This window comes from Phaseolus vulgaris, chromosome 9 (assembly GCF_000499845.2).
Source record: "Phaseolus vulgaris cultivar G19833 chromosome 9, P. vulgaris v2.0, whole genome shotgun sequence".
NCBI classification, from domain to species: Eukaryota; Viridiplantae; Streptophyta; class Magnoliopsida; order Fabales; family Fabaceae; genus Phaseolus; species Phaseolus vulgaris.
Genome location: NC_023751.2, coordinates 35,883,911 through 35,904,891, shown reverse-complemented (window position 1 = coordinate 35,904,891; position 20,981 = coordinate 35,883,911). Strand labels below are relative to the sequence as shown.

At 32.8% G+C, this 20,981-nt stretch overlaps 2 protein-coding genes across 3 annotated transcripts; both read left to right on the top strand.

The window, feature by feature from the left end:
* Positions 1 to 2,333: 2,333 nt before the first annotated feature.
* On the top strand, positions 2,334 to 6,131 carry LOC137821442 (probable receptor-like serine/threonine-protein kinase At5g57670). Of its 2 annotated transcripts, none has more exons than XM_068626037.1 (7): positions 2,334 to 2,767; positions 3,108 to 3,362; positions 3,448 to 3,605; positions 3,702 to 3,781; positions 3,898 to 4,033; positions 4,233 to 4,386; positions 5,855 to 6,131. In XM_068626037.1, the coding sequence occupies exons 1-7, from the start codon at positions 2,590 to 2,592 to the stop codon at positions 6,007 to 6,009; spliced, it is 1,116 nt and encodes a 371-aa protein (XP_068482138.1). In that variant the 5' UTR covers positions 2,334 to 2,589; the 3' UTR covers positions 6,010 to 6,131. The 2 variants fall into 2 exon arrangements, with proteins under 2 accessions (XP_068482138.1, XP_068482137.1); XM_068626036.1 differs by having other exon boundaries at positions 2,347 to 2,767; positions 4,233 to 4,382; positions 5,851 to 6,131.
* Positions 6,132 to 14,781: 8,650 nt separating this feature from the next.
* Positions 14,782 to 20,683, top strand: LOC137821441 (putative inactive cadmium/zinc-transporting ATPase HMA3). The gene is made up of 9 exons (XM_068626035.1): positions 14,782 to 15,100; positions 15,893 to 16,150; positions 16,332 to 16,429; positions 17,335 to 17,590; positions 17,677 to 17,814; positions 17,932 to 18,256; positions 18,358 to 18,560; positions 19,179 to 19,381; positions 19,526 to 20,683. The coding sequence occupies exons 1-9, from the start codon at positions 14,920 to 14,922 to the stop codon at positions 20,540 to 20,542; spliced, it is 2,679 nt and encodes an 892-aa protein (XP_068482136.1). The 5' UTR covers positions 14,782 to 14,919; the 3' UTR covers positions 20,543 to 20,683.
* Positions 20,684 to 20,981: the final 298 nt, after the last annotated feature.

Genomic DNA, 20,981 nt, shown 5'->3' with positions numbered 1-20,981 from the left:
AATATGATACACTTCTCTTTTACAAACTCATAAATAAAAAAAAATTGAGAGGGCTAAAGCTTTTTTCTAATAATTACCACTCTTCTTAGGCACTAGTCAATAAAATAATATTAAAATATTTAATACAAGTAGTGTGTGTTATTCTAAATATATAAAATTGTATTTAGATAATTATGCATTGAATTTTTTAATTATAAATATTAATATGGTGTTTTTCAAAAGCTTACAAGTGTAGATAATTAATTTGGGTTTTGTGTAGATTCAGCATGAAACTGTTCCATGTGCTTCAGTCCAGATTCAGTTGAAACTTTAAGAACATATGACAAAACCTAACCAAATAATGCTGAATAAAAGCACTGTGAATATTTATTGTAGATAAAACAAACTACTTTTAAGACTAATCTTCCTCAAGAACAACTTCTGTTAAAAAATAAGAAACAATAAAACACACTTTTATATTAAAGTTAGTTTAAATATAATCTAAAAATTTAAAAAATATACGAGAAGCTTTTCAAATTAATTTATGCATGTAAATCTATGAGGAGGTTGAATCAATTTTATTTATTTATTTATTTGTTTCCTATCATTTTTTATGAAAAATTGTGAAATATGTCTTAATAAAATAAAATAAAAACTAGTGAAAAAAAACATATGAAATAATACATGTAGAAGAAAATTAACTCATTGTCACTTTTTCCTAGACAGAATACAGAGAGACTCGCATTTACATCTCTAATAAATATGACACAGTTCACTAATGAAAATGAAAATTTGATACGAAAATGAAAATTTGATACGAAAATGAAGTTTCCCTCCAAATTATCCTTCCATTTTCTTTCTAAAAAACCATGAATATGAATTGAGATTTTGAAATTTGAAGTTAATGCTCAAAAAAGAGAAGAAGAAAAAGAAAAGCATAAAGAACTGAGTTTAAAGGTAAGAAAATTACATCACTAATTGATGAACTAATTAATGGAATAAGAATCTCTCACTTTTTTTACAAATCACAACTTTATTACCATATTTGCAGCAACATGGCTCTACTATCAGAAAATTTACCTTCTTAAGTTGGAGAAATTTATTTATATTCTTAAATCATTATGCTTAGCCATATATAAGTACGTAATCATAAATTAAAAGACAACAATTTCAGTTCTCAATGTTAGATTAAATTTTTAATAATTAAGCAATAAATGAATCTTTCTCCTCAAATAGAGAGAAACACGAAACTGGGCTCGTCATTATTCCCTAATGGAATCTGAACTCTGAAGAAAGTGCCATAGCACAGTTAAACGGATATAACATGAATATGTTATTTAGAAATATGTAAAAATGTTTACATAAAACGTGTTTTTGTTATAATAAAGTTACTTAACATGATACGTATTTCATATAGTAAAAAATTCAAAATATCTAATACTTTTTGCTTAAGTAAATAAGCTGAGTTATAAATATATTTTTTTAAATTGTATTAATGATAACACTAGTTAATAAAAAACAATGATACTATTACAATCAAATAAACTAAATGTCTTATTGCTTTCCTTGTAAACCCTTATTCCTTCCATCATAAAAGGATATTTAAGAAAAAAATTAAGGGAGAATTATATTAATTATTTGTGAGAGATATTTATTTTGAATAAATGTAGTTTTTCTTTGTAATGTATAAAACTTTTCAAAATTAATAAACTTTTTTCTTTCAATCTTATTTTTGTATTTTTTTATTGAAGGATAGAGTGAAAGATTAGTCCATTATGAGAACATGTAGAACCTATCACTATTAATAAAAATATTTTATTTATTTTCTTACTTGTTATTTTTGTTAATCCCATAATTTTTTTTTTCAATTTGAGAAATAAAAGAAGAATCATAAAAAGAAATTGGCAAGTGGCAAAGAAATTATTATTATTTGGTTAGTTTTATTTCTTAATAATTAATTTCTTAAAATACTCATAGACAAATTAATAAATATCAAATATTTTATTAAAAATTACAGTTAAAATAAGTTTGAAGTAATGGGTCGAGTAATAATAATAATTAATAAGTCAAATATGATCAAAGTGTATACATTTTATACTGATAAATTTAGTATTTACTTTTGGGTATTTTTAATTTATAAATAATCAAATAGAAATTACATAAACATAGTTTTGAAAATTGAAAATAAAATTTATTGATATAATAAATAGTAATCTTGACTTAGATTGCCTAAAATATTTAAGAACATATTTTTATAATTTTTGATTTTTTAAGAATACCTAGTAGCAGTTGTTTTTGTTGGGTGTAGCAATATTGTTTGTTTTGTTCTAATGTGTCAGATCTGTTAGTTTCTGCTGCCATATACGTCATGAAAAAGAAAAAAAAAGCTCTGTCATTCCCTGTTTATCCGAGACAGCGCATTTAGTAGTAGCTAACGAACTCCATATTACACATGCACTGCACTTATTCTCTCTTCCAAGCAATTTTTCATTCTCTCTTCACTCTCAGAACCCTACGTTGTTCTTCTCTTTCACGTCACAACAACAAAAACTTGTGCTCCCTGTTTCTGCTCTGCGTGAAAACAGAGTCCCCTGTTTGGTGCTTATTGCAATGAAGTATATTGGGAGCCACAGCTTGAAGAGGCTTTTCTCGTTTGGAAAACGCGGGTTTGGGGAAGAAAACGATGTGGGGTTGGTGGTTCCTTCATGTGAAGAGCACCCTCCAAGACCCTCTTGGAAATGCTTCTCCTTTAAAGAGTTGTTTGATGCCACCAATGGTTTTAGCTCAGGTACTTTCAGTTAGTCTCCCTCAAGGTTTCAAGTTGCAGGTGCAGTTAAGCTACGGTTACATTTTCATCACTGATATCATGGAAATTGTAAACATGTTGGGGTAAAGTAACTCTGAAAGCCTTGATGTCTTGTGGCCTTACGATATTGTGTGGACTATGTCCATTGGAAAAAAAGTATTATGAAAAATTGCAGACATGTTGCAATCTTAGAAACTCTAAAATCTAAAAGCCTTGAAGTTGGCTAAATGAAGACCTTTGTTTAAAGCTTTGATCTCAGTCTATCTTTTTTGTTTGATATACTAAGCTTCTTTGTTTTGACTTTTTTTTTCTTGTTTTGTAGGGAATTTGGTTGGGAGAGGAGGGTATGCAGAGGTTTATAAGGGCACGTTGCGTGGTGGTGAGGAAGTTGCGGTGAAGAGGCTCACCAGAACTTCAACTGACGAGAGGAAGGAGAAGGAGTTTCTGATAGAGATTGGAACAATTGGTCACGTGCGCCATGCCAACGTGTTGCCTCTTCTGGGGTGTTGTATTGACAATGGACTTTACCTCGTTTTTGAGCTATCCACCGTTGGCTCTGTTGCTTCTGTTATTCACGGTACATTACTAACATCTGTGTTTTGGGCTGCAGAAAAGAAAAAAAGAAAGGATCTTATTAATTAGTGTGTGGATTTTCCATGTAGATGAGAACTTGCCTCCTTTAGATTGGAAAACAAGGTATAAGATAGCTCTTGGGACTGCACGTGGTCTTCATTATTTGCACAAAGGCTGCAAGAGGAGGATAATTCACAGGGACATCAAGTCCTCAAACGTTTTGTTAACAGCAGATTTTGAACCAAAGGTTCTTCAATTTGTACTCTACTTGTGTTCATTACTTCAATCTGTGTCTCACCAATTTTGATAGCTTTACTCTTCCTTTTAAATTTAATTGTGGTAGATATCTGATTTTGGACTAGCAAGGTGGCTTCCATCTCAGTGGACTCACCATTCAATAGCCCCAATAGAAGGGACATTTGGGTACCCTTCTTTTCTATTTCCCTTCTGTGATTGCCAATTTCCCATCATATAAATATAGTATTATATCTATGTATGTAGTTGGTTTTTAAATGGGAATTTGTTATTATGTTTTGTAGGCATTTGGCACCAGAGTACTATATGCATGGAGTTGTGGATGAGAAGACAGATGTATTTGCCTTTGGTGTGTTCTTGCTTGAAATCCTCTCTGGAAGGAAACCAGTGGATGGGTCTCACCAAAGTGTGCACAGCTGGGTATCATCCCTATTGACCTTTGATGTTGAAACTCTTTCTATTTAAGCACTTAATTCTAACTGCTGTGTTTTATGCAAAACCCCACATTTGGTTTGGTTGGTCTAGATTTAGGCTAGACCAATGGCGACCTTGTTTAGTGTTACAATGTTTAAACATTTTGGGAGCAAATAAGTATGTGCTATTATGACTTGATATGTAGGCTAAACCAATACTAAACAAAGGGGAGATAGAAAAGGTGGTAGATCCAAGGCTTGGAGGGGCTTATGATGTGACACAGTTTAATAGAGTTGCCTTTGCAGCCTCCCTGTGCATTCGGGCATCTGCAACTTGCAGACCTACCATGAGTGAGGTACCTCAAACACATTTGTTGCTCAACTTTGGTATCACTTTATGATTATGAAGCCAAACAAATTTTAATAGGTTGCATATGGTTTAGTCTTTGTAAAGGTCATTTTAATCCTAAAACTAAATTCCCTTTTGTTTCTCATCATTGAAAATTTGTTAAAGGTTGTTTGCATGCATTCAGGCTTTTACAACTTTCTATGAAGTTGAATGTAACTAGAAAAAATATTAGAGGATTCAAGTAGAATGAATGCTAGTTTCAACTTAAAAATAAATACACTATTAGATGTATGCTGTTTTGCTTCCATTTTTATGAAAATAAGTATATGTTCTTTGTTTTATAAATGCAGACTAAAAATGAATATCAGTGTATTCTAATTATATTTTTTTATTTATCTGGTTAGAGTTGGATTATCTTTGTCTTTTGGCATAGAGTGTTCAAGTCAATGGAAAGATTTGGCTCTGATTCTCAATTTCAACGTTATAATGTGACAATTACTGGTGTCTGGGGCTGATAACATTTTAATATTGATTTCTTTTCTTAGTCACTCTTATTCATGAGACTAACTTGTTGTTTAACAGGTAATCACCATTATTTTTTTTCTATGGAAACTAATCAATAACTTTGTTTAGTTCAGACTAGGATAATAACTGCAACTGGTGTAACCACCACGGCATTGTATAAGTAACACTATTAAATGTTTATAAAACTATATAATTGTTATGTATTATGTAATGCTTTATAGGTAGAATAGTCTGTGTCTGTGACTGTGACTGGTCCCCCCCTCCTTTTTACAACAAAATTTATCTAAGTCTCTTTCTGCAATTAAAACTTTGAACAAATAACTGCTCCATAGCAGCTTACTTTCATGCATTAATTTCCAGAAATTAATTTTGTTACTACTCAAATTAATACAACTGCTATCCCATTACAAATCTCATGTAGTGGTACTGCAAGTCTGCAACTGCACCTTTTCTTTGTTCGCGTGATTCCCAAAATTGTAGTTATTCTCTTGAATATTTGAAGGCCTCAGTGTAAGTTGTCTGGAGCTAGAATGAATTTTCGGACATGTTAGCAATGATCTCATTCTACAATAGCTCTAAAGAGTTCAAACTCAGATAGATCACTATTTAACCCAAAAGATAGAGATCGATTTCATGAGTCCACTCGTGTTGTGATGATTGATTCTTAAGACAGTAAGATGAAGAACACAGAAGAAGTTCCATTAGGTAGCTTTTAACATTTAGATATATGATTTATTAAGTTGGATATCCTTCTTCCACTAAAAATTAAAACATTTCATAATATCTGAACTCCACTAAAAAATCAAAACATTTCATAATACTATATAAATAAACACAAATCTCGTTGAGTTAGATTTAAAATTCATTTAAATTCTGATGCCACCCACCAGGATATGTTAGGATATGTTTATGTGATGATATAACTATTTTGATTGTTGGGTGTGTGACAGGTACTGGAGGTAATGGAGGAGTGGGAGATGGATAAAGAGAAGTGGGAAATGGCAGAGGAGAAAGAAGAAGAGGTGGAGCTATGGGGTCTTGAGGATCTGGAATATGCATATGACAGTTCCTTTTCAATGTCACTACCTGACTCAGTTGGAAGTACTTAGGGTTAACGAGTTATATTATAGGTACAACTTTGAACTATCTGTAGATATATGCATATACTGTTACATAAATATAAAGGTGCAGATAACCCTCTCTTGGGCCTCTTCTGTTCTTTTTTAATCAATCTATATAACTTCTTAGTCTTTCTTTCTTTTCTGTTGTGGATGTCAAATATTTATCATTATCCAACTTAATTACTTGGCTTAATTTTGACCCTGCACCTTCTTCCTTGTAAATAAAATAATAAATACAATATGAATGTCAGATGCAGAAACATGTCATTGCATGGTCATTAAAAAAGAAATAACAACGAAGCATTTAACCAAAAGATAACAATTGTTATTAAAGAAAATATTCAAGTATTATCAACAAGTCCTTACATTGAATACATTGAAAAAGTGATATTTTTTTTTAATATAACATGTCACACACAAATTTCATAATTTATTTAAAGCTGATTTATGTGTTTTTTTTTATCTTAGAATCACATTTATGTATGTTTTCCATTAAAAAATATTTTTAAAACGGCGGAATGGTGTCTATTTTATTTTTTAGGGAGCTTTTGAAGCAGTTGGATGAAGTAGGACTTTGCTATTTGGTTTTGTCAATAATAATACCGAGGTTTTATGTATGGTTTGATGTGTTCGGAGAATGAAGTGTTTTTCTTTATATTCTGTATAAAAGTTAGACCACATTTTAAGAATGTCACATTTTTTTTTTTTTTTTTCTTGATAAAAAATAAAATTATATATATATATATAAACATTTTATACCAAAAACTCTCTATATATATAAAGATATATAAAGAGATAGAACATAATTTGAGTGGATCCAACATGTACTATATGCCAACAAATATACAACTCAACCTGGAAGTTTGATATAATAGTGCATGGGCAGTGATTCATATGGTGAATGGCCCAGCCACCTGCAATTCCTAACCTATTTATGTTTGTTCTTAAGTAAGAAACAAGTTTATAATGGAGTGGGAGGAAGAAGATGATCTTTTATTTTATATTGGAGTTGCAACAATCACTCAGATGTTATTTATAAATAATAAAAAATGGATGATGATTGAAAATAAAATAATAATTGCAAATAATAAGACTTTTTTAATAACTTTTTTTGTATATTTTTTCAGTATTGGTTGTTATTTTGAGAGGTTTATAAAGAAATATCATTAAGATAAAAAAAACACTATTTCACACTATCTAATTACTTGGATACACATAATTTTCTCACAGCTTAAAAAAAGGGAAAAAATATAAAAGAAATTGTGGACGTAAATTACTTCTAAAGTATTTGGTGAAACTTCTTTCTAAATATTTTATGAAACTTTTATAATTCACATTAAAATTAGTAGAAAATTTATTTTCTTTCCAATTTTCATAAAAAATTCATAAAATATAATTTTTTTATTAATAAATAAAATATATGAAAAATAAATTCAGGTTTGTAATAATGTTTTTTCATACATATTTCTTTGCTCACAGCTGGAGGTTCATAAAAAGGTTAGGTAGTGTGGTCTAGCAACATCACATCCCAGTGAAAACCAAACAACATGTACAATAAATTTATAATACTATAATAAATAATATAATTTATAATAAATATTATCCAATAAATGAATCTGGTACAGACATATGCATCCAAGGAATAAATTATGACAGTCAGGAACAAAGATTCTGTTCAAAAATTATATTGGCTGGTATATTTATATAAGTACTAATCATCACAAAAAAACTATTTAAGCATCAATAATTTCCAAAAGCTTATATATTAAAACTATTTAATATTTTTTACCAAAAAAATTATTATATCTTCCACTTTACATTTGAACAGCAAATATAATATAGGTTGAAAGTGGAGTTGCTTAATAAAATATTGCATGCATAATAATATGTGGTTGTTTAACTTGCCCCCAAACATGCCTCTATTATGTGGTTGTTTAACTTGCCCCAAACATGCCTCTAATTTGTTTATTGTTTAACTTGTCCCCAAACATGCCTTTAATTTGTTTAGAAAGTAAGAGAATTTTAAACAAAAATATCACAACGTAAACCTTTCAAGTTTTGTTTAAAATAATTGTATTAAATTGATTTGATTTTTATTTTGTCAAAAAAAAAAATTAAAACATTCAAGAGATACTCCAATAAAAAAAAAAAATGAGGATATAGAACCTTAAAAAACTACAAAGCATACCATCCCAGCTAAGACTACCTCCAGATCAGAATTAAAAAGAATTAACAGAAAATACATAATGATATCCTTATTTAATTTCCTCCTACTGCTATATAAGATGTGAAGATATAACATAGAGTCTTGCAAGAAGGGCCATGATATGCTCTAGGTATTTACTGATGTGAGCAGATCCAAATCCAACAAGGTTTGTATGAGGCAAATTCCGTCATGATCGCCGAAGTTATACAAGGTCAACATGATCGCCGTTCGATGAACCGACGATCTCCACGCGGGCGTAGTCGGTGGTCGTCGAAGGTATGCAAGGGTCAACATGAAACGGCGATCTCCATGTGTGCATAGTCGGTGGTCGTCGAAAAAGGCGATCTCCATGCGTGTGTAGTCGGTGGTCGCCTAAGGTATGCAAAGGTCAACATGATCGCCGGTTGATGAAGCGGCGTTCTGTCAACATGATCGCCGATCGAAGAAGCGGCGTTCTCCATATGTGTGTAGTCGGAGGTTGCTGAAGTTATACAAGGTCAACATGATCGCCGATCGATGAAACGACGATCTCCATGTGCGTAGTCGGTGGTCGCTGTAGGTATGCAAAGATCAACATGATCGCCGGTTGATGAAGCGGTGATCTCCATAGGTCAACATGATCGTCGATCGATGAAGCGGCGTCCACCATATGTGTAATCGGTGGTCGCCGATGTTGGTTATTTTTTTGGGTAGGGTTTTCTCACTTTAAGGTTGTTCTGCTCCAACCATAAAGGTGAGTTTCGCTTGTGGATGATATAGGAAGTCCACTTCTGGTTACTGTATATGGGTTGGGATACCCCTGAAGTATCCCCTTTAATTTTATTTATTCATTGCTGATAAAAAAAATAAAAAAATAACATAGACTCTGCATCATTTTACTATAGCGTAGATCTTCAACATTGAAAAAAATATCAGGATAACTGGCTGGTGAATCCAGAAAATTCATCAATTGGATTGAAGTATCCTTTAAATTTATTTTTTATTTAAGTTTTTTTTTTAGTGGTAAGAGTCGAAAGGTAAAAATCATGTCCCGACTTCCATAATTAGGCCGACCGAAGGATCCACGCCGCTTTGGTCCAATTACGTTTAATCAAGGTCACTGAAGCTAATCCGTCATTAAAAGTTTGGCAATACAAGTGCGATACACCTTACTAATCCGGCCCAACAAGTAGGCCCATTAAAATAATAGAAATAGCACACAATTCAAGAATCAGGTACGTCATTTGTTACTGTGCTTTGAGAACTGAGTGTCGAACCCTCTTTGTTGACTTGAGCGTCGAAGTGTCTTCTGCAGATACTCACATTCAGAATTTACAAGGAGACCGAGTGACTAAGCAACTGAGATTGGAAGGAGCAGTGAGAAGTACAAGAAAGGAAGCTGAAGCACAAATCATCAACCGTCCGATAGAAAGGAAGAAGACAAAGACTTTCAATAGCTTTCTAGGTTCATCTCCATAAAGAGAACATTTTTCAAAAAAAAAAATGAAATATGATTGCATGGGTCTAGTTGACGTTTTAAAAAAATCCTAAATAGTAAAATGTACCATAGACATAAACAATTTATCGTCAGAGTGAATGATGAGTTAAAAGTAGATGAGAAATTTTTTTGTACATAATGTGAATGAACCTGACTTGTACAAGCAGAAGTGTTACTAATTTATCATTCCATTCATCATGATGCTGCATTAACTTTACTCTGTCCTTCAACTTTGCAGCCCTTTCACCAACTAAGTTAACTCTTTCAGTTAGTACATCTATTTTTTCATTTGCTTGTTGAACTTGCTGCCAAGTTCATTTACTCTGATAAGTTCTACAAGCTAGTAAAACAAAATTTATGCAACAATGTCCTTATTCCATAATAGAATTTCCACAATCATAACATTCATAATGAATAGGATATATATTAGGGAGATTAATGATGCTGTAATTTAAAATTATTTCAACTATGGATTCCGTTTTATTTCACCTAAATATAAGTTAAATTATTATTGAAGTAACTAATCCTTGTTTTGATGCCATAGAAAAAAGGTGGTAAGGTGTCAGTGATGCCAATTGATCTTCGCGTGTACAGAAGCATCCAAACTTGAGAAAAATAAATTTCCCTCTTTTTCCCTGATATCTGAGAAATTTTATGAGAACTTTCTTCTTCTTTTATTGACTTATATGATCACATCATAACTTAGTGAGAGTTTCAATTTGGAACAACAATTGAATTTAATGAAAGAATAAGCTACTTTGTAATAATAACCACTAATGTTATCTCGTACCTGCTAAAGTGATGCATGAAAACATAAAAAAGAAGCCAAGAATGTAAATTATTGGTGAAGAAGAACAACTCTAATGACTCTGGTGGGGGATTTCTTGCTGATGCAGACCCATTTAGTAAAATCAGTAAGTACCAGCTTTCATGACCGTGCAGACTCGAACAAATCCAAAAGGGTGTCCTCCAACTTTAAATATGACATCACACTCTTTATTATTCCCATCATTCTTCTCTCTTCCTTCTTTCTTGCAATCACAATCATCATCTCCAATCCACTACAGCCAAAAAAAAAAACATTGTTGTTGGGCTAATTCAATTTACTTTGGTTGTCCATTGTCGCTGGGATGGGCATGGATTTGATGAATTGGATTTAAAATTCATATTCACTTTAACTAGATCAAATATATTTGGATTTTTTAAAAATCTATTTAAAGTGGATTGAATACATATTAAATCCACTTTGTTAATTATATTAAATTCACTTTGTCAATTACATTAAATCTATTTTGATATGGATAGAGACTAACTTGGCTCGAACTGGGCCTAAGCCGACTCAACCTGGACGCATACCAACTCGACTCTACATTGACCCCGGCCCAGACGACTCGACATCGGTCCGGGCCCGGACGACTCGACATCGGCCCAGGTCCGACATCGGCCCGGGTCCGAACGACTATACATCGGCTTGGGCCCGAACGACTCAACATCGGCTCGGGCCCGTTGACATCGACTCGGGCCCGTTGACATCGACTCGAGCCCGTTTGGCTCGACATCAGCTTGAGCCCGCTCGGCTCGACATTGGCCTGGGCCCGGTCGGCTCAAAATCGGCCCGGGACCGGTCGACTCAAAATCGACTCGGGCTCGGTCGACTCGACAGTGGTCCGGGCCCCGCTCGCCTTGACATCGGCCTGGGCCCGCTCGCCTCGACATCGGTCCGGCGATCGTCTCGACATTGGTCCGGCGATCGTCTCGACATCGACCGGGCCCACTCGCTTCGACATCGATTTGGGTTTGCTCAGCTCAACATCGGCCTGGGCCCAAACGACTAGACATCAACCTGGGCCGAACGGCTCGACATCGGTCGAGCCCAGTCTGCTCGACACCGGCCCGGGCCTGATCGACTTGACAACGGCCTCAGCCCGCTCGTTTCGACATCGATTTGGATTCGCTCGACTCGACACCGGCCCGGGCTTGAACGACTCAAAATCGGCCTGAGCCCGCACGACTAGACATCGACCCGGGCCCGCACGACTCGACATCGGTCCCGGCCCGCACGAGTCAACATTGGCCCAAGCTCGAATGACTAGATATCGGCCCTGGCCCCCTCGGCTCGACATCGGCTTGGACCCGCTTGGCTCGACATCATTCCGGACCCGCTCGGCTTGACATCGGCCTGGGCCCGCTCGGCTCGACGTGGACTTGGGTCAACTTTGCTCAACCTGCGCCTGAATTGTCTTGGCTTAAACTCGATCAGACCAAGTCAAAATCTAACCCAAAATACAATTTGGATAATCCAAAAATGTATCCAATTCATATCTAATCCATATCCAATTAAATGGATTGAATTTAAAATTCAAAAATATGAATTTAAATTTGAAATAAATCCATTTAAATGGGTCAAAATTAATATGAATTTAGATAATTATGTATTAAATTATATAATTTAAATTTTTTTCCACCCTTAGTCGCAGTTACTGTGTACTATAGTTTATTTATTTACAATAAAACAGAACTAGGACCACATCTATTATCTTGTAATAAACCTCGAAGACAGAGAATGTCCAAGTATATGTATTAAATGCTCTACCACAAAATGGAGGCATCCACGTCACTAACTGATCTTGAATTCACTCTTTCAGAAATAGGCATTTTCGTTTTGGGGATGGGATATAATTTAATTGATTGTTTTGGATACTCATCTAGAATCAAAACAACAACAAAACTTTGAAGAATATGGTCATTCTTCAGTTGAAGGATTAGATCCATGCTCTAATGGGAGGTGCAGTGTTTACATTGTTTTGAATATATTTTCAGTTTTCACTCTCTATAGTTATAAAACACACTACATCTCACTACAAGAAAATCATGAAATAGAAACCATTTTTTAGATACCAAAATAATTAGTTGCAATAGTAACTAAATTAGAGACCATTTTGGAAACTAAAACAAAAATTGGTTTCTAAATTAGTTTCTATTATTGTTAAATAGTTTCTAAATTGGTCTCTAATTAGCAACCAAGGTTTTAGAGACTAAATTTATAAACTAAATAATTGGTAGATAAAACCTTGGTTGCTAATTAGATACCAATTTAGAAACTATTTAACAATAATAGAAAATAATAGAAACTAATTTAGAAATCAATTTTTGTTTTAGTTTCTAAAATGGTTTCTAATTTAGTTACTATTGCAACTAATTATTTTGGTTTCTAAAAATTGGTTTCTATTTGATCATTTTCTTGTAGTGTCTACTCCTAAGTTAGTCAGTGATTCTATTCAATGGAACCTCCAACTAGTAAGAGAAGGAAACCTTCTGCTTGGCTCAAATTTCAAAGCCTCTTTCACTGATGTTTCTATGTGATTTGGAATATGGTGTACTAATTAACAGTATAATTAAAAAAATTATTAAATAAAAATTAATTTTAGATACTAAAATAATTAATTATTATTTGATTAAATTATAGATTATTTTATAAACACTAAATTGATATTTAAAGTAGTTTTTATTATTAATAAAAATTTATAAAATAATTTTAAAATATTAGCTACCAATGTTTTGGGTGACACGATAAGTCCAACAAACATTCGTTAGGATAGATTTTAAATGACTCTGATACCATATTAAAAAAATGAACTATAAGCCTAACTCAACCTCATAAAATCGGCTTATGAGGTGAGGTTTGCACCACTTATATACAATGAAATATTCTCATCTCTAGTTGATGTGAGATCTCCAACAGTTTTAGCTACTTACTACTATATATATTCTAAATCTGTCTTTTAGAGATTAATTTAGAATATAGAATATTAGTCGCTAAAAATTAAGTAGTTAATTTAGATACAAATTTATAAACTATTTTATATTTTTTATTAATAATACAAACCACTTTAGATATAAATAATTTTATAATATTTAAATTAATATCTAATTTAGTTAATATAATGATATTATTTTTTGTTCTAAATTTGATTACTATTTAGGATTTTCTTTTAGTGTAATAACTTTGAGGTTTTTGAATAAAATTGAATTCTTCCACTAAGAAAACTGCAATAATGAATAAATTATAATTATATAAATTTAGAATATTGAATCAAATAAACTGAATGTATCTTAATAATTCAAAACAAAGTTGAATAGGAGATAGAGACAATATCCATCCCTGCAGCACCTGATTTAAAAAGTTGAACATTATTTATGAAGATATTGGTATCTTCATACTGTATAAGAATGATGATAAGTACAACTTTTTTATTGGTCCATAAAAGACTTATAATAATTTATTAGTTACAAAAGGTCATCCAATATTTTTGTAACCCGCAAAGTCAACCCTTATTTTCTTAAGTTCTAATGCACAACCATAAATAGACCTAAATGTATGTTTAGTAACTGTTAGGCCATTAACATGCACATAAGTTGGATATTGAGTTGGGTAATTATGTGAAAGTCTAGTTAAATAACAAGAAAATTATTATATATAAATTTTTTATAAACTAAAAATAATTAATTACTATATTGATAAAATTAGATATTATTTTATAGATTAAAATATTATTAGTATTTAAATTAGTTTTTATTATTAATAAATAATTTTTAAATTGATATCTAATTAGATACCAAAGTTTTTAGATACTAACTTTAGAATTTAAATAATTGGTAGCTAAAACTTAGGTAACTAATTAAATAACAATTTAGTAAATAATTTAGATATTAATAATTTATTTTTTAGTCTTTAAAATTAAAATAATATCTAATTTGGTCATTATAAAAATTAATAATTTTTTTCTTTAAATTAATTTCTATTTTATTATTTTCTATTAGTGTAATAACTAGAAATTTAAACACACAAGAAAGTTGAAGGTTGCATCTCCATCTAAAACAAAGTATAGGGTATAATCAAATTTTTTATTCACATGTCTTAAATTCATACGCTACTTAATTTATTCAAAACTTTAAATAGACCTATATATTATCCTATTAAACAATTTGATCAGAAAGCATGTTGTTAAATAAATTTTAAATTCAGATTAAACTTTTAAAGGTGTTATAATATCAATATCCATGTACTTGGTCAAGAAGTTACGTACTTATATATTTTAGAAGTAAGAGTTTACTCGTTCTGTGAAATAAACTAGAGAGACTCAACTACTTGGGAAGGCACGAACTACTTTTGTGTTTTACTCTCTTCATTTTGAAACGCTTAGTGAAGAAGAAGATGGCAGAAAATATGAAGAGAAGCAGCTTCGAAGTGTTGGGATTGTGCTGTGCTACAGAAGCAACACTGGTTGAAAGAATTCTGAAGCCTCTTCATGGAGTCAAACATGTTTCAGTGATAGTCCCTACACGAACAGTCACTGTGGTCCATGATGTTCTCTTCATTTCTGAGTCACAAATAGGTGATTTTTGTACCCTTTTCTCTTCACTTTTCTTTGGTTCTAACAAAAATTGGTGTATCAGAGGTGGATCACCGATTTAGATATTTATGATGATCGTGAGTGAAGTTGACTGCTTCTTTAATCTTTATGTGATATAGTTCATAGCTTCCTTTATTGCTTGGATTCATGGGGTGTGTTACTATATGCTAATGCTGCCATAATCTGATCAAAGGGAATTACTACTGTTGATGTATCATATATGGACAACGCTTTATTGCTTTGTTCAAACTTGATCGCAGTTACCAGAAATTCAGTTCACAGGAACACGTGATTTGGGGGGGTTTCAATCAGTTATTGTTTGCAATTATATGACAAATCTTTTGTTATGGTGAATTGGGTTTGAAGTTTAAAGTTGAACGAGTCCTGGTAGATATGGTCAGAACCTCCCAGGATTCTCAGAACCTGTATTGGTGGGAACCATATGAACATGAACTGAACCATTTTAATTGGAGAAGCTTTCTATCTTCCTAGTATTTATAATGATTGTAAATACTTGTATTACAACTTATCAAATAAAACTTTCATTGGTTATTATTCAAATGCATGGCGTTTTACTTGTAACTTCAACTACTTTTTAGCTGAGGTTATGTATGATTGGCATTGGCATTCACTAAAATACGTTTTTGCTTCAGTCTATTTTCTGTTCCTAAATATCCGAAATGAGGGAAAAATCTTATAGAACAGAAAGTCATTACTTTATTTTCCTCAAATAGACACAAGAATTTACCTATCTTTGTTGTTTGATTGTGTCAGCTGATGCACTAAATGCTGCAAGGCTTGAAGCTAGTTTGAGACTACAGGGAGAGACTGATAATGAAAAGAAATGGCCAGATTTAACTACAATGGTGTGTGGCTTGCTTCTGGCACTTTCTTTCTTGAAATATGTATATCAACCTTTGGAATGGTTGGCACTTGGTTCTGTTGTCATTGGCTTCCCTAAGGTTCTACTCAGGGCCATTGCATCCATTAAGGCTCTGACTCTTAATATCAACATTCTGGTCCTATTGGCAGGTACTTTGGTTTGAATTGTAATTTTTCTGATTCCTCACTCAAAAATGGTAGGCTTTACTACTGTAGTTTACTTTCCAAAGAAAATAACAACACTTGATAGTTTATATGGAAAAAATGTACACGTGTGACATAAGACAGAATGTCCTGTTTGTTATGTTTGTTTCCTTTTTATACCTTGCAGTGTGTGGTACTGCTGCTTTAAGAGATTTTTGGGAGGCTGGTGTCATCATCTTCTTATTCTCCATTGCTCAATGGCTTGAGACAAGAGCAACTCACAAGGTTTGGGACATCATTAAGTAACTCTTCCTACTTGATTAATGCCAAATTGTGTGCCTTTAATGTGCTTATCTGTATACTTTCTAGCTTCCTTCTATGAGGCTTAAATGTAGATTTGATTTTTTAATGTTCTTACAACTTTGGCAATGACTAATCATGGTTGAGTATTCCCCCAACAAACGTGCAGTACCAGGTTACATGCAAAGTAGGAGTAATTTCTTAAAACATTGTACGGATTTGTTAGAGGCATAACCAAATTCCAAGTTTATCATCTTGCTTTGCTCTTAATCGAAGGTGACTACATCTGGATTCTTGTCTGTCTATACTCTTATTATGAGATAGTGACAAATTTCTGTTTTCTTCTCTCTCAAACGCATTAATCACTGTTAAGTTGTATAACACACACCTAGTACTTCAAGAAAAATTGCTATTCAATATGTTATGATGTGCTTTATAAGTTTAAGCTTATATCTACAAAGTGATAGAGAAACAAGGTACATGATTATAATTATCCTTTTCATATTGATGTCTTCTTCATCCTTTGATTGGTATGTTTTCAATTAAAAACAAGTGATTTATCTTAAATTGGGTAGGTGATTTTTTCTGCTGTTTGGAAAGGACTATTGTTTTTGCTTGGAATATTGCGAACTAATTGTCAAGGTGTATAAGAGTTGGATCACTCCTGAAGTGGTTCATATTTATTTATTTTTTCTTGCTGATAAAAAAAATGATAGTTAACTCAAAGCTTATTCTATTTGTATATTATCTTATTATATTTAAAACTAATTATTATTTCTTCACACTCATAAAAACTGATTATTGCTTAGTGCTATAACTATGCAAGTATTGAACAGACACTATAAGACCTATTTTATATTAACGTGTGACATTTTAAACCTGTACTTTAGGCAAAGGTTGCAATGTCCTCTTTGACTAGCATGGCTCCTCAAAAGGCTGTTATTGCTGAAACTGGGGAACGTGTTGACGTCAATGATGTTAAGATAGACACCATACTTGCAGTGAGGCCGGGTGACGCTATTCCTCTTGATGGAATCGTGGTGGAAGGAAAGTGTGAAGTTGATGAAAAGATGTTAACAGGAGAATCATTACCTGTTATCAAAGAGTTTGATTCAGTAGTATGGGCTGGAACTATTAATGTGAATGGTTAAGTATCTTGCTATTCTTTGTCTCTCAACTTTTTTTTACCAAAACAATGCTTTTTCAATAATTCCGGTTGTATATCATTCCAGGATATATAAGTGTAAAAACTACTGTGCTGGCAAAAGACACAGTGGTGGCTAGAATGTCAAAACTTGTTGAAGAGGCCTCTAGCAGAAAATCTCGAACACAAAGATTCATAGATAATTTTGCTAAGTACTATATTCCTGGTAAGTATTAAGTACATACTTCAGAAACCTTTTTCCTTTGTTTGAAGATTTTGATGGATGAATATGCTTTAGACCGACATTCTGAAAGCAAATACTGATATTTTTATTATCTTGCAGCTGTTGTTTTGATTTCAGCTAGCATTGCTGTGGTTCCAGCTGCAATAGAAGTTCCTGATATAAAACCTTGGCTCCATCTTGCAATTGTGGTTTTGTTAAGTGCATGCCCCTGTGCTCTCATCCTCTCCACTCCCGTTGCAATCTTTTGTGCTCTCACAAAAGCTGCAACAAGTGGGTTACTACTGAAAGGTGGAGATTATGTTGAAACACTTTCTGGAATTAAGACAGTGGCTTTTGATAAAACTGGCACAATAACAAGAGGAGAGTTCACAGTGACAGATTTTTCATTTGTTGATGACATTAGCATTGAAACTTTACTCTATTGGTAACTTTTATTAATTAAACAAAAGAATGTCAATACACTCTGTTTGGAGGGTTCATAATTGTTTTATGAATAAATTGATTTGTTTAATGAAAACTTTTCAGGGTTTCAAGTATTGAGAGTAAATCAAGTCATCCTATGGCAGCTTCACTAGTGGAATACGGAATGTCTCATTCTGTCAGGCCAATCCCTGAAAATGTGGAGAATTTTGAAAACTTTGCTGGGGAAGGAGTTTTCGGTACTATAGATGGGAAGGATATCTATATTGGCAATAGAAGAATTGGTGCTAGAGCTGACTCCGCAAGAGGTGATTATAAAACCATGTGTTTGGTTTCAGAAGTAGTTCTTGTAGTCTTTCTAATCTTGAATATCTGAATGTGGTTGTGTGACTTTTTATTAATTTTCATGTTATGCATCACTATGCAACTTGATATTTTAATTAGGTTAACACTTCAAGTGACAACAATCATCTGCTATCACATGAAAAATTATTATTAAGAAAAAAATACAAAAAAATATGAGAGACTAGATCAAAACCTATATACATAGATAGACTATACATATTTATAAATAATTCTAAGAACATACTAGATGAAAGCCTATTTTACTAATGTTGTTTCTTTGCTATTTTGCCACCTCTTACTAGATACAACACAACCACTCCAATAATTTTCCAAATATTTCCAACATTTTCTTACAGTTCTTCAAAATCTGGCACTTAAACAGTAGCCATTAGCCTTTAGTTCGCATCCTTTATTCATTGGTTTATCACTTCAATAGAGACTCAAAAACTCAAAAGCACACTGTAACTTGAAGTACTCTTTGGGTAACAATTTAGGATTATTTCAATTCTATTTGTGCTTCATTATTCATATTTATCTCTTGTGATAGTTTTATGCACTGAAGTATTGTATCGTCTTTTTAGTTGATTGCCACTTGCAATTGCAAAGCCATGAAATTTCTACCCCGAAAGAACACTGTGGACCGACTCTGGTTGGAGTCTTCAGCTTAGTTGATACTTGCAGATCAGGTGCTTTGGAGGCAATAGAAGAGCTAAAGTTGTTAGGCGTGAGATCTGTCATGCTAACAGGAGATAGCAGTCAAGCTGCTATGTATGTTCAAAGTCAGGTATGCTCATAGCAATATAATAATATGCACTCTATTTAACCAACAATGTTATGAAAAAACGAAAAAGGGGCTTCAGTTTTGGCCATTAATGCTGCTTCTTATGATCCATATTAAAATTTACAAAAATTAGCTTATTCTCTGCAGTTGAACCATGGTCTAGACCTTGTACACGCAGAGCTTCTACCTGCGGAAAAGGCAGTGATCATTGAGAATTTGAAGAAAGATGGGCTAATAGCCATGATTGGAGATGGCATAAATGATGCTCCTGCATTAGCCACAGCTGACATTGGTATCTCAATGGGAATATCTGGTTCAGCTCTTGCAAATGAGACAGGCAATGCAATTCTTATGTCGAATGACATCCAAAAGATACCTGAAGCCATTCGGCTTGCAAGGAAAACTACTAGAAAGCTCATTGAGAATGTCATTATTTCAGTTGGCTTCAAGAGTGCTATACTTGCATTGGCAATTGCTGGATACCCTATTGTTTGGCTTGCTGTGTTGACTGATGTTGGGACCTGTTTACTTGTGATTTTCAATAGCATGTTAATTTTACAAGAGACACCAAAATCTGCAAGAAAATCTGCAAGTTCTAAATATGGCACCTTCTTGGAAGATTTGACCACGAATCTACTTGACAATGAAAGTAACAACATTAAGAACCAAGGGTCTGAAAAATGTGGTAAAGATTGTTGTAAAGACGGCCACATAGAAACTACAAGAAGGAATGAATCTTCTGGACTTTTGAAGTTGAGCTCACTCAAGGGAAACCACAGTGGAAACTCAGTCGCTATTGAAGTGCATATAGTGAAACCATGCAATGGTTGGTGTCTAAGCAAAGTAAAAATGTATGAGGACTCTGCATGCAGAACAAATAATGGTTCTGGTTGTTGCCAAGAACAATCTAAGACTGAAAAATGTGCCATTGATTCTGGTTGTTGCCAAGAACAATCTAAGACTGAAAAATGTGTCATTGGTTCTGTTGCTAGAGAAGCTGCCAGCATTGTTTCCTTGGAGTCTGATTGCCTTAAGGACAAGTCTGTGGATATTCCAGAGGTTTCTGGGACAGAAGGTATTCCGAAGTGCTGCAAAAAGACATGCTGTAATGATAGTTTTAACAATATGACTAGCCTTAGCCATCCAGAAATTATTATAGAGTGATGTAAATGGTAGTGATAGAAAAACGTTTTCTCTATTTGATTTATTTAAACTAGGAAGACATTAGACTTAAAACTGTTGAATAATGTGTTGTATAAGTGCTTAGTGGAGATTGAATACTTACTGAATGTCTTTTAAGAGTAATTAGTAGTATTCAAGAGACTCTTTATGTATATCACATTTAGAACGTTATCAACAAAATCCTAAGAATGCATAAGCGGAGCCAAGATTTTGACTGATCTAATTTAAAAAAGTTGAATACGTTTTAAGAATGGAGTAAAATAATAAATTCAAACTAAAAAAATAATTAATATTTGTTCTCAACATAGAAGTGGATGCGAGAGTAGATTGAAGTTGGCACAACTCAATGCAAGAAAATCATGAAATATAAAATAATTTTTAAAAACTAAAATAATTAGTTACAATAGTAATTAAATTAGAG

Coding starts and splice junctions, on each gene's coding strand:
- LOC137821442 (XM_068626037.1), top strand. CDS start 2,590: ATGAAGTATATTGGGAGCCACAGCTTGAAGAGGCTTTTCTCGTTTGGA. Junction 3,606..3,701: donor CAGCAGATTTTGAACCAAAG/GTTCTTCAATTT, acceptor TAATTGTGGTAG/ATATCTGATTTTGGACTAGC. Junction 4,387..5,854: donor ACCTACCATGAGTGAGGTAC/CTCAAACACATT, acceptor TGTGACAGGTAC/TGGAGGTAATGGAGGAGTGG.
- LOC137821441 (XM_068626035.1), top strand. CDS start 14,920: ATGGCAGAAAATATGAAGAGAAGCAGCTTCGAAGTGTTGGGATTGTGC. Junction 16,151..16,331: donor CATTCTGGTCCTATTGGCAG/GTACTTTGGTTT, acceptor TATACCTTGCAG/TGTGTGGTACTGCTGCTTTA. Junction 18,257..18,357: donor ATTGAAACTTTACTCTATTG/GTAACTTTTATT, acceptor AAAACTTTTCAG/GGTTTCAAGTATTGAGAGTA.